The sequence below is a fragment of the Oncorhynchus mykiss genome, chromosome 17, assembly GCF_013265735.2.
Source record: "Oncorhynchus mykiss isolate Arlee chromosome 17, USDA_OmykA_1.1, whole genome shotgun sequence".
Lineage (NCBI taxonomy): Eukaryota > Metazoa > Chordata > Actinopteri > Salmoniformes > Salmonidae > Oncorhynchus > Oncorhynchus mykiss.
Window position 1 is genome coordinate 3,780,540 of NC_048581.1, and position 13,510 is coordinate 3,794,049.

At 40.3% G+C, this 13,510-nt stretch overlaps 1 protein-coding gene across 1 annotated transcript; it reads left to right on the forward strand.

Moving 5' to 3' along the window:
- Nucleotides 1–3,304: 3,304 nt before the first annotated feature.
- Nucleotides 3,305–13,466, forward strand: LOC118940210 (zinc finger protein 501-like). Its single transcript, XM_036948674.1, has 2 exons — nucleotides 3,305–3,957; nucleotides 10,507–13,466. The coding sequence occupies exons 1-2, from the start codon at nucleotides 3,555–3,557 to the stop codon at nucleotides 11,469–11,471; spliced, it is 1,368 nt and encodes a 455-aa protein (XP_036804569.1). The 5' UTR covers nucleotides 3,305–3,554; the 3' UTR covers nucleotides 11,472–13,466.
- Nucleotides 13,467–13,510: the final 44 nt, after the last annotated feature.

Here is a 13,510-nt window from a genome sequence, read left to right on the forward strand (position 1 = left end):
AGTTGAGAACACCTTTATTTAACCAGGTAGGCCAGTTGAGAACAAGTTCTCATTTACAACTGCGACCTGGCCAAGATAAAGCATAGCAGTTCGACACATACAACGACACAGAGTTACACATGGAATAAACAAAACATACAGTCAATAATTCAGTAGAACAAAAGAAAACAAAAAGTCTATATACAGTGAGTGCAAATGAGGTAAGATAATTACAATATAGCAATTAAACACTGGAATGGTAGATGTTCAGAAGATGAATGTGCAAGTAGAGATGCTGGGGTGCAAAGGAGTAAGATAAATAAATACAGTATGGGGATGAGGTAGTTGGATGGGCTGTTTACAGATGGACTATGTACAGGTGCAGTGATCTGTGAGCTGCTCTGACAGCTGGTGCATAACATTTCTGAGGGAGATCTGAGTCTCCAGCTTCAGTGATTTTTGCAGTTTGTTCCAGTCATTGGCAGCAGAGAACTGGAAGGAAAGGCTTTGGGGCTGACCAGTGAGATATACCTTCTGGAGCGTGTGCTACGAGTGGGTGCTGCTATGGTGACCAGGGAGCTGTGATAAGGCGGGGCTTTACCTAGCAGAGACTTGTAGATAACCTGTAGCCAGTGGGTTTGGTGTTTGTTTGTTTCCAGTATGAAGCGAGGGCCAACCAACAAGAGCGTACAGGTCGCAGTGGTGGGTAGTGTATGGGGCTTTGGTGACAAAACGGATGGCACTGTGATAGACTGCATCCAATTTGTTGAGTAGAGTGTTGGAGGCTATTTTGTAAATGACATCACCGAAGTCAAGGATCGGTAGGTTGGTCAGTTTTACGAGAGTATGTTTGACAGCATGAGTGAAGGAGGCTTTGTTGCGATATAGGAAGCCAATTCTAGATTTAATTTTGTATTGGAGATGCTTAATGTGAGTCTGGAAGGAGAGTTTACAGTCTAACCAGACACCTAGGTATTTGTAGTTGTCCACATATTCTAAGTCAGAGCCGTCAAGAGTAGTGATGCTGGACGGGCTGGAAGTGATCGATTGAATAGCATGCATTTAGTTTTACTTGCATTTAAGAGCAGTTGGAGGCCACGGAAGGAGAGTTGTATGGCATTGAAGCTCGTCTGGAGGATAACACAGTGTCCAAAGAGGGGCCAGAAGTATACAGAATGGTGTCGTCTGCTTAGAGGTGGATCAGAGAATCACCAGCAGCAAGAGTAACATCATTGATGTATACAGAGAAGAGAGTCGGCCCGAGAATTGAACCCTGTGGCACCCTCATAGAGACTGCCAGAGGTCCTGACAACAGGCCCTCCAATTTGACACACTGAACTCTATCAGAGAAGTAGTTGATGAACCAGGCGAGGCAATAATTTGAGAAACCAAGGCTGTCGAGTCTGCCAATAAGAATGTGGTGATTGACAGAGTCGAAAGCCTTGGCCAGGTCAATGAATACGGCTGCACAGTAATGTCTCTTATCGATGGCGGTGATGATGTCGTTTAGGACCTTGAGCGTGGCTGAGGTGCACCCTTGACCAGCTCTGAAACCAGATTGCATGGTGGAGAAGGAACGGTGAGATTCAAAATGGTTGGTAATCTGTTTGTTAACTTGGCTTTCGAAGACCTTAGAAAGACAGGGTAGGATAGATATAGGTCTGTAACAGTTTGGGTCTAGAGTGTCACCCCCTTTGAAGAGGGGGATGACCGCGGCCACTTTCCAATCTTTGGGAATCTCAGACGATATGAAAGAGAGGTTGAACAGGCTAGTAATAAGGATTGCAACAATTTTGGCAGATCATTTTAGAAAGAGAGGGTCCAGATTGTGTAGTCCGGCTGATATGTAGGGGTCCAGATTTTGCAGCTCTTTCAGAACATCAGCTATCTGGATTTGGATGAAGGAGAAATGTTGGGTTGCTGTGGAGGGTGCCGGGCAGTTGACAAGGGTAGGGGTAGCCAGGTGGAAAGCATGGCCAGCCGTAGAGAAATGCAGTGGGCAGCTGGGAGGAGGTGTTCTTATTCTCCAAGGACTTTACAGTGTCCCAGAACTTTTTTGAGTTTGTACGACAGGATGCAAATTTCTGTTTGAAAAAGCTAGCCTTAGCTGCCTGTGTATATTGGTTCCTAACTTCCCTGAAAAGTTGCATATCACTGGGGCTATTCAATGTTTTTATGGATTTGGGGTTGTACCTGGTAGGTTCATTGATAATTTGTGCGAGATTGAGAGCATCAAGCTTAGATTGTAGGATGGCCGGGGTGTTAAGCATGTCCCAGTTTAGGTCACCTAGCAAAATCCAGACTTTCTTCCAACAGATATTATCAATAAATCCATTCCAATAAGGAATGACACAAGGTGTGGACACAACATCCTGCTGAAACAAGGTTTGTGTCTCTCTGTTGTTGTATGGACCAAAAGAGAAACAAATCTTTCCTACTGATGAGTCAACAGGGTCAAGGGAAGGTAGGCTCTGAGGGTCAGGTCTTTCCTACTGATGAGTCAACAGGGTCAACAGAAGGTAGGCTCTGAGGGTCAGGTCTTTCCTACTGATGAGTCAACAGGGTCAACAGAAGGTAGGCTCTGAGGGTCAGGTCTTTCCTACTGATGAGTCAACAGGGTCAACAGAAGGTAGGCTCTGAGGGTCAGGTCTTTCCTACTGATGAGTCAACAGGGTCAACAGAAGGTAGGCTCTGAGGGTCAGGTCTTTCCTACTGATGAGTCAACAGGGTCAACAGAAGGTAGGTTCTGAGGGTCAGGTCTTTCCTACTGATGAGTCAACAGGGTCAACAGAAGGTAGGCTCTGAGGGTCAGGTCTTGACATGTTCCTGAATAACATAGCAACACCTGAAGGAATGGCATCTAAAACAATTGCAAAATCTTTAGGTGTTACAGGGACCTTGTAAAGTGATAAGAATTCTTTATAACTGAGTAAAAGACCCTCTGCATTTACCAGTTGACTCACCAATAGGATATTATTTCGGAACCAATACCACAATACAATTACACCTTAAGGGGCATACATATACTTACAATATGAACTCAGTAGCACAGACTAGATCCATATGACGTTGAGAAATAGTGAATTGTGGGAAGTCTAGAAGATACCTTGTTTGTTCTTATAGGTAACCAGATCATGACTGCAACTAATGTACTAAGTCTTTAACCACACAGTGTTGTTACATTGGTGAGTAAAAACTCATGCTTCCTACCCTTTAACATTTTGGCTGAAAATAAAATATACATTTTCCCTCAACTGCGTTACCGCCTCCAGTCAGCAGATGGCGGTCTGAGACTTTAAGGCGATGCTGTTGGTGTGACGTATAATCTAGTGGACGGAACTTTCTTTCTTTCAACAGCAACAACAGCTCGTCAGACACCTCGGTAGCTTGATAGACAAAATAGCCGAACCAATACATTACTTTAGACGCTTTAGTGTATATTAGCCACTGTGTTTTAAACCCACTTCTATCGTCTAGTTAGTTATCCGATTTAATTTCATATTTACGGTGTTGTTATTAGTCAGCTAGCGGGCTGGTTAAGTTAGCATTAGCCTAGCTATCTAACATCCCCGACCATGAGTTCACTAAGCTACTCTCCTCCTGCTGAAGAAGAGGAGGTCTCCTGGACGGAGAAAGATGCTCTCGTGAAAGAGGAGGAGGAAGAGGAGGCTGTTACAGTACAAAAACAAGTAGAGGTTGAGGCTTTTACCGTGAAACAAGAAGAGAAAGACGTTACTGTGAAAGAAGAGGAAGACACGTTCAGAGTGAAAGAGGAGGAGGATGTTACAGTAAAAGAAGAGGAGGAAGAGAAAGAGGAGGATGTAGGGGAGGAGGGGGAGATGACTGTCACATCGAAAAAGGAGGAGGAACCTGGATATCTGGGCCCGGTTTCCCAAAAGCAACTCAAGGCGTCCAATGGTTCTAACGGTGAACTTAGCAGTAATATGGTTTTGAGAAAACGGGCCCCGATTAACACTAGTAAGTACTGTCTTAAAAACCTAGACACAAACTCTGCAGTTGTTGAACTGATGTTTGGTGTCAAAGGGGAAATCTGTAGTTGCTATATCCATATTTTGACTTTTAAATTATTAATTTCTAGCCATTGATTCTTGAAGAATATAACACATGCCTCATGAGCTTAGTTCAACTGTTTACCCCATCAGAACCCAAATAAGCTTTTTTTACTCCAATGTTTAGAAACAATGTAAATCAACCTCGTGAAGAAGTTCAGACATCTTGGCATAACAGTTATAAGGTGTTGGCTTGACAGTCGCTGGACCCAGGTTTGAGTCCCGCTCAGGGCTCCCCCTGAATTCACTACACTATGAATACAAGGACTGGCCGTCCATGAGGTCAAAATTATAGTTTTAACCAGGTTTCTAGGCTTTATAGTGCCCTTATTACAAACAGTGGCGTTATACAAGCTTATGTTTTGGTTTCTGGTGGGGTAATACGGTTGAATCATTTGAGTAATTTACAAGTTATACAGTATATGGGTCTTTCCATAACTACCCGTGTAGATTTCCTGTGTGGGTCAAATTGTCTAGGATATATAGTATATTCTAGAATTCATCCATGATGTCATAATGATAGTTTAACCAGGTTTCTAGGCTATATAGTATATTCTAGAATTCATCCATGAGGTCATAATGATAGTTTAACCAGGTTTCTAGGATATATAGTATATTCTAGAATTCATCCATGATGTCATAATGATAGTTTAACCAGGTTTCTAGGATATATAGTATATTCTAGAATTCATCCATGATGTCATAATGATAGTTTAACCAGGTTTCTAGGATATATAGTATATTCTAGAATTACCAGTGTAGATTTCCTGTGGGGGTCAAGTTGTTAGAGCTGTTGATAAGTCATTGTATAATATTCAGACATTTTTTTTAAGGGTTGACCGTAGTCTACTGGTCGATTGTTCTGTTGATGGGCTGTTTTGTTGACCGTGATTTATTTTTGTAGAGCAGTCGCAAATACGTTATATATACAACATTTTGTGGAAACAGCTATTCTAATTTGTGGATTCAGCTATTTCAGCCACATCCGTTGCTGACTGGTGAATAACATTGAGAACACAGCCGTGCAATTTCCATAGACAAACACTGGTAGTAGAATGGCCTTACTGAAGAGCTCTTCCTTTAAATGTAGCACCATCATGGGATACAACCTTTCCATAGACAAACACTGGTAGTAGAATGGCCTTACTGAAGAGCTCTTACTTTAAATGTAGCACCATCATGGGATGCAACCTTTCCAACAAGTCAGTTTGTCAAATTTCTGCCCTGTTAGAGCTGCCTCGGGTCAACTGTAAGTGCTGTTATTGTGAAGTGGAAACCTCTAGGAGCAACAACGGCTCAGCCACACAAGGTCACAGAACGGGACCGCCGAGCGTTCCAAACTGCCTGTGGACGCAACGTCAGCACAAGAACTGTTCGTCGGGAGCTTCATGAAATGGGTTTGCATGGCACAGCAGTCTCACACAAGCCTGAGATCACCATGCGCAATGCCAAACGTCGGCTTGGTGTAAAGCTCGCCGCCATTGGACTCTGGAGCAGAGTGATGAATCCCCATTTCACCATCTGGCAGTCCGACGGATGAATCTGGGTTTAGCGGATGCCAGGAGAACCTGTCTGAATGCATAGTTCATTAAACTGTAAAGTTTGGTGGAAGAGGAATAATGATCTGGGGATGTTTTTTCATGGTTCGGGCCCCTTAGTTCCAGTGAAGGGAAATCTTAGTGCTACAGCATTCTGACATTCTAGATGATTCTGTGCTTCCAACGGTTTTGGGAACAGTTTGTGGAAGGCTCTTTCCTGTTGCAGCATGACAATGCCCCCTGTGCATAAAGCGAAATCCAAACAGAATTGGTTTGTCGAGGTTTGGTGTGGATGAACTTGACTTGCCTGCACAGAGCCCTGATCTCAACACCATCGAACGCCTTAGGGATGAATTGGTCTTAGCGTAATTGTCTAAGAAAATTGAGGAGAGAACAAACCCCAACTTCATTAGGTCCATAATCAATTGCCTAACTGTTGAATATACCAGTCAAAATTTGGACACACCTACTCATTCAATGCTTTTTCTCTATTTTTACTATTTTCTACATTGTAGAATATTAGTGAAGACATCAAAACTATGAAATAACACATATGGAATCAAGTAGTAACCAAAAAAGTGTTAAACACATCAAATTATATTTATATTTTCAACTCTTCAAAGCAGCCACCCTTTGCCTTGATGACAGCGTTGCACACTATTGGCATTCTCTCAACCAGCTTCATGAGGTACCTGGAATGCATTTCAATTAACAGGTGTGCCTTGTTAAGTTCATTTGTGGAATTTCTTCCCTTCTTGATGTGTTTGAACAAATCAGTTGTGTTGTGACAAGGTAGGGGTGGTATAGCCCTATTTTGTAAACGACCAAGTCCATATTATGGCAAGAACAGCTCAAATAAGCAAAGAGAAATGACAGTCCATCATTACTTTAAGACATGACTGTCAGTCAATCCGGAAAACTTCAAAACTTTGAAAGTTTCTTCAAGTGCAGTCGCAAAAACCATCAAGCACAATGATGAAACTGGCTCTCATGAGGACCGCCACAGGAAAGGAAGACCCAGAGTTACCTCTGCTGCAGAGGATAAGTTCATTAGAGTTACCAGCCTCAGAAATTGCAGCCCAAATAAATGCTTCACAGTTCAAGTAACAGACTCATCTCAACATCAACTGTTCAGAGGAGATTGTGTGAAATCAGGCCTTAATGGTCGAATTGCTGCAAAGAAACCACTACTAAATAACACCAATAACAAGAAGAAGATACTTACTTGGGCCAAGAAATACGAGCAATGAACAGTAGACCGGTGGAAATCTGTCCTGATGATGAGTCCAAATTTGAGATTGTTGGTTCCAACCGCTGTGTCTTTGTGAGATGCAGAGTAGGTGAATGGATGATCTCCGCATGTGTGGTTCCCACCGTGAAGCATGGAGGAGGTGTGATGGAGTGGGGGTGCTTTGCTGGTGAAACTATTGGTGATTTCTTCAGAAGTCATGGCACACTTAACAGCATGGCTAAAATAGCAATGCGCCATCCCATCTGGCTTTCGCTTAGTGGGACTATCATTTGTTTTTCAACAGGACAATGACCCAAAGCACACCTCCAGGCTGTGTAAGGGCTATTTGACCAAGAAGGAGACCTGGCCTCCATAACCACCCGACCTCAACGCAATTGAGATGGTTTGGGATAAGCTGGACTGCAGAGTGAAGAAAAAGCAGCCAACAAGTGCTCAGCATATGTGGGAACTCCTTCAAGACTGTTGGAAAAGCATTCCAGGTGACAACCTCATGAAGCTGAGTGAGAGAATGCAAAGCTCTCATGAAGGCAAAGGGTGGCTACTTTAAAGAATCTAAAATATGTTTTGATTTGTTGAACACTTTTTTTGGTAATTACCTGATTCCATATGTGTTATTTCATAGTTTTGATGCCTTCACTATTATTCTACAATGTAGAAAATAGTAAAAAATAAATAAATAAAAACCCTTGAATGAGTAGGCGCGTTCAAACTTTTGACTGGTACTGTACTTTTGAGGAAAATAGGCAGTGTTCTCGACTCAAACCCTGACTTTTATAAAGGATTTTCTGACGATTAGCTTAGCAACCACGTGACACAGCGTGACAACCTGAACATGATTGGTCGACAGTCTATTGGACTAGCCCGTTTACTTTGGATCACGTGATGCAGTTAGCCTCAGTTAGTCCCTTGCTTGTGGCTATTTAAATTCCTGCTGTTTGTTTTGGCAACAAATTGTAAATCACCGTGAGATGACATCATCACTGTCTGTGAAATATTATTATTACAGATGACTGGGGAAGCAGACTATCTAGAGCACGTCCCCGTGAGATGACATCATCACTGTCTGTGAATTATTATTATTACAGATGACTGGGGAAGCAGACTATCTAGAGCACGTCCCCGGTGGGATGACATCATCACTGTCTGTGAATTATTATTATTACAGATGACTGGGGAAGCAGACTATCTAGATCACGTCCCCGTGAGATGACATCATCACTGTCTGTGAATTATTATTTCAGATGACTGAGGAAACAGACTATCTAGAGCACGTCCCCGTGAGATGACATCATCACTGTATGTGAATTAAATGTCTGGCTTCTAAATAAACTGCTGTTCACCATCAATCGTCTAGATTTACCAGGTTATTACTAAATAAACTGTTCACCATCTGGGACCATTCAACAGTCTAGATTTACCAGGTTATTACTTCTAAATAAACTGTTCACCATCTGGGACCATTCAGCAGTCTAGATTTACCAGGTTATTACTTCTAAATAAACTGTTCACCATCTGGGACCATTCAACAGTCTAGATTTACCAGGTTATTACTTCTAAATAAACTGTTCACCATCTGGGACCATTCAACAGTCTAGATTTACCAGGTTATTACTAAATAAACTGTTCACCATCTGGGACCATTCAACAGTCTAGATTTACCAGGTTATTACTAAATAAACTGTTCACCATCTGGGACCATTCAACAGTCTAGATTTACCAGGTTATTACTAAATAAACTGTTCACCATCTGGGACCATTCAACAGTCTAGATTTACCAGGTTATTACTTCTAAATAAACTGTTCACCATCTGGGACCATTCAACAGTTTAGATTTACCAGGTTATTACTAAATAAACTGTTCACCATCTGGGACCATTCAACAGTCTAGATTTACCAGGTTATTACTTCTAAATAAACTGTTCACCATCTGGGACCATTCAACAGTCTAGATTTACCAGGTTATTACTAAATAAACTGTTCACCATCTGGGACCATTCAAAAGTCAAGGTTTACCAGGTTATTACTAAATAAACTGTTCACCATCTGGGACCATTCAACAGTCTAGATTTACCAGGTTATTACTAAATAAACTGTTCACCATCTGGGACCATTCAACAGTCTAGATTTACCAGGTTATTACTAAATAAACTGTTCACCATCTGGGACCATTCAACAGTCTAGATTTACCAGGTTATTACTAAATAAACTGTTCACCATCTGGGACCATTCAACAGTCTAGGTTTACCAGGTTATTACTAAATAAACTGTTCACCATCTGGGACCATTCAAAAGTCTAGATTTACCAGGTTAATACTTGTTGGGGTTCTCATAGGCTTACAATTGTTGTTTTGATTGTTGCTTGAACAGTCGCTAAGATAATATTTGGTTGTGATATTTGCAAAATACCTATTTTTGATGCAGCAGTTGTTAGCTTGAATGCTAACGCTCATTGACAGGCTGGTAGCAAAGCTAACCAAAGAGCATTTTCCTCAGACATGATATTAAGCAGGACATTCAAACGAGCCTGTGAAATGCGCTCATAGGCAACCTGTAAATGGAGGCTGTTTTTGCTGTCAGCCTATGAGAACTCTAGACTAGTTTTCCCCCACAGTGCGGAATTAGTGACACAGAGCTTAATGTGAGTTTCCTTGAGTAGCACTCCTGATCTTGCTCTGATAATGTGTGGTAATATTCGGAATACATTGTGAAAAACAAATACCTTCGCTCACCATTTCTGCCCACACAGATATACTACAACTAGATAACAGATATACTACAACTAGATAACTGATATACTACAACTAGATAACTGATATACTACAACTAGATAACTGATATACTACAACTAGATAACAGATATACTGCAACTGGATAACAGATATACTGCAACTGGATAACAGATATACTGCAACTGGATAACAGATATCCTGCAACTAGATAACAGATATACTACATCTATATATACATATATATAATAATATTCTACATCCATAACTTGATAACAGATATACTACAAGTAGATAACAAATATACTGCTACTGTTTATATATACTACATCCATAACTAGATAACCTCTCTCTCTCTCTCTCTTTTAAAAAAAAATATATATATGGATTATTATTATGGATTATTGACTGAAGCGCGTCAGCTAAACTGAGTTTTTATGGATATAAAGGACATTATCGAACAAAAGTACCATTTGTGATGTATCTGGGACCTTTTGGAGTGCCAACAGAAGAAGACCATCAAAGGTAAGGCATTTATGCATGGTTGAATATGTTTTTCATGCTTTTGTATGCGGGGCGCTGTCCTCAGATAATCGCACGGTTTGCTTTCGCCGTAAAGCCTTTTTGAAATGTGACACAGCGGCTGGATTAACAAGAAGTTTAAGCTTTATTTTGATGTTTTACACTGATTTTATGGAAGTTAAATATTTATAATTCTTCAGTTTGAATTTCGTTCTCTGCAATTTCACCGGATGTTGACCAGGTGGGATGCTACCATCAGGAAGTTAAGAAAATAGTCAAAGTTTGTGAAGGCTTTTAAACATGAATTACAGACGTACATTGTTGTACACAATCATGGGCATCATCTTAAGCTCATATAAACAGTGGATTTCTGCTGTTGTGGGCCTTTAACCATCTGTCTGACTTTGTTGTTCACACAGGAGAGAGACCTGACTATCGGGGATCATCTGGAGAGCCTCAACAACATCATGAAGCTGACGAGGCAGAGGAGAGTCCCTCCAGATCAGAACACCTCAAGAAACACCAGCGGAAACCCACAAGGAAGAAATCTCGCCACTGCTCTGACTGTGGAAAGAGATTCACCTCTTCAACAGACCTTAAAAGACATCAGAGAATCCATACAGGAGAGAAATCTTATAGCTGTGATCAATGTGGGAAGAGTTTTAGTGTTACAAGCAGCCTGAAAGCACACCAGAAAACACACACAAGAGAGAAATCTTATAGTTGTGATCAATGTGGGAAGAGTTTTGTTACATCTAGCATTCTGACTACACACCAGAGAACACACACAGGAGAGAAACCTTATAGTTGTGATCGGTGTGGGAAGAGTTTTACTACATCTAACCAGCTGACTATACACCAGAGAATACACACAGGAGAGAAACCTTACCACTGCTCTGACTGTGGAAGGAGTTTTGTTTCTTCCCAATATTTAAAATCACACAAGAGAACACACACAATAGCGAAACCTTACCACTGCTCTGACTGTGGAAAATGTTTTGTTTCTTCACAATATTTAAAATCACACCAGAAAACACACACAGGTGAGAAGCCTTATAGCTGTGATCAATGTGGGAAGAGATTTAGTCACTCAAGCAACCTGATGGTACATTTGAGAACGCACACAGGAGAGAAACCTTATAGGTGTGATCAATGTGGGAAGAGTTTTACTTCATTTAGCCAGCTGACTATACACAAGAGAACACACACAGGAGATAAACCTTACCACTGCGCTGACTGTGGAAAGAGTTTTGTTTCGTCCCAAAATTTAAAATCACACAAGAAAACACACACAGGAGAAAAGCCTTATAGCTGTGATCAATGTGGGAGGAGTTTTACTCACTCAAGGAACATGATATCACACCAGAGAACACACACAGGATAGAAATATTGTGGCTGTAATCAATGCAAGTTCAAACCCCCGAGCTGTCATGGTACAAATCTGTCGTTCTGCCCCTGAACAAGACAGTTAACCCACTGTTCCTAGGCCGTCATTGAAAATAAGAATTTGTTCATAACTGGCTTGCCTAGTTAAATGAAGGTGAAATTAAATACACCTTTTGGAAGATGTTTACTCAGGCAAACATCCTGATAGCCCACCAGAGAACACACAGAGAATTCTTATAGCTGTGTTCAATGTGGGAAGAGTTACTCTGGTAAAAGATCTCTGATAAAACATCAGAAAGTACATACATGAAGGGGTTATTTCATGATATCAATGAAATAATGTCACAATGTAGAATGTTTTAACATTGTAGTAGGAGTATTTTAATGATGTCACAATGTAGAATGTTTTAACATTGTAGTAGGAGTGTTCTAATGATGTCACAATGTAGAATGCTGTAGAACATTGTAGTAGAAGTATTTTAATGATGTCATAATGTAGAACCCTAAGCGTTTGTCCCCTGTTCTATTGATTTCAGCATGATATGGATATTAGCCTCATTGGGAAAAATACAGGCTCTGAATTGAAAGAGTACTATTTATATGATTAACATAAACACAAATAACGTGTTGCGTTTTACTTCCCGCGTTGGCGACCTACTTGAATCAAACTGACACACTTTAAAATGTAGCTAGCTGTTTTCTACAAGTTGTCCTCTAACCAGGGGTGTACACATTATTCCCAGATTCCATGTGGTGTTTGAGCTGTTTTAACAGGACGTGAAACCTCATCTCTCCCCTCTCGCGCAATTGATTTCAACTTGATATCGATATGAGTGATGATATTTAAGTGTTGCGTTTCTCTTAGTTTTGGGGACTCCTAAATTTAAATGCATCATTCCAACATGTAGCTGACTGTCTTCTGCAGGTTGTCCTCTAACCAGTGAGATAAAAGATATCTCCCATTTTCATGTGTTTGTTTAGGTTGTGTTAGTTTCAACAGCACGTACAACCTAATTTCCCCCCTAATTGATATCAGTGATGTATTTGATACTTGTCAAAACAACAGCGTTGTTGGTAGTTTATACGGTGCTCGTTTAGAAAAATACAAGAGATGTGATTAACATGTGGAACATGTTTGTTTCGATAGTAAATATTATGTTTAGGTTTTCAATGTATCACAAACTGTTTCTGCATATTGGTTATTGATTTTTACACGTTAAAATTGTTTTGACATTGGGGCTATCCCGCCTATCAAAATGTTGTTGAAAAGACGTTGAAAATAAGACTATGTCCGACGTCCAATCTACGTTCGGTTTTGGTTGAAAGTTGAACAAACTGTTTCCAGGTTTCAATGACAACAAAACAACTCAATTCCAACGTACTTGCAGCCTATACATATGGATGCGGTATAATTTTAAAAACTTGGACCAACTTAAACAATCATACATCATTCCAGCATTAACACACAGTATTTCTTTACAACGTTCAAGTGCTAATTGTCTTTATTCCACTACTGAAGAAGCATGACTCAAATCACCTCATATTTCAAACATTCAGCCTGACAAAATATACATGTTTTATTATTCCATGCCTCACCATTAAGTGAAGTATTGCCAATACATATTAACAAAGGGGTGTACATTCGGTTTTGATATTTCATAATATTTCAATGTAACATTTAGTAGTCACAATGTATGCGACTAACTGAATTTTTATTGGTACAATTATATTGTTTACTAACAATGTAGTAAAACTAGTTTATATTTCTGGTTGGATGTTACATCCTATTCTTACTATTTTAATGTCTTTTCCTTAGAGTGATCATTAGTCTTTCAGTTTTTATTGTTATTCTTTAGTTTTTCTATGCTCTTATGTTCGTTGGGTTGTAAACATTTCAGTTTTTATTTTCATGGTTTCTTATTACGTGTGAAGAGCATTGTGTTGTATCCGTGTCTGAAATGTGCTGTATAAATAAAGCTGGATTTGATTTGAACATATTGCAAAACAAATTAACCCAATGGCCGACCAATCAACAAG

What these genes read in the sequence shown, in the direction of transcription:
- LOC118940210 (XM_036948674.1), top strand. Translation starts at nt 3,555, where the DNA reads ATGAGTTCACTAAGCTACTCTCCTCCTGCTGAAGAAGAGGAGGTCTCC. An exon ending in ACGGGCCCCGATTAACACTA is followed by an intron (nt 3,958 to 10,506) that starts GTAAGTACTGTC and finishes TTGTTCACACAG; the next exon opens with GAGAGAGACCTGACTATCGG.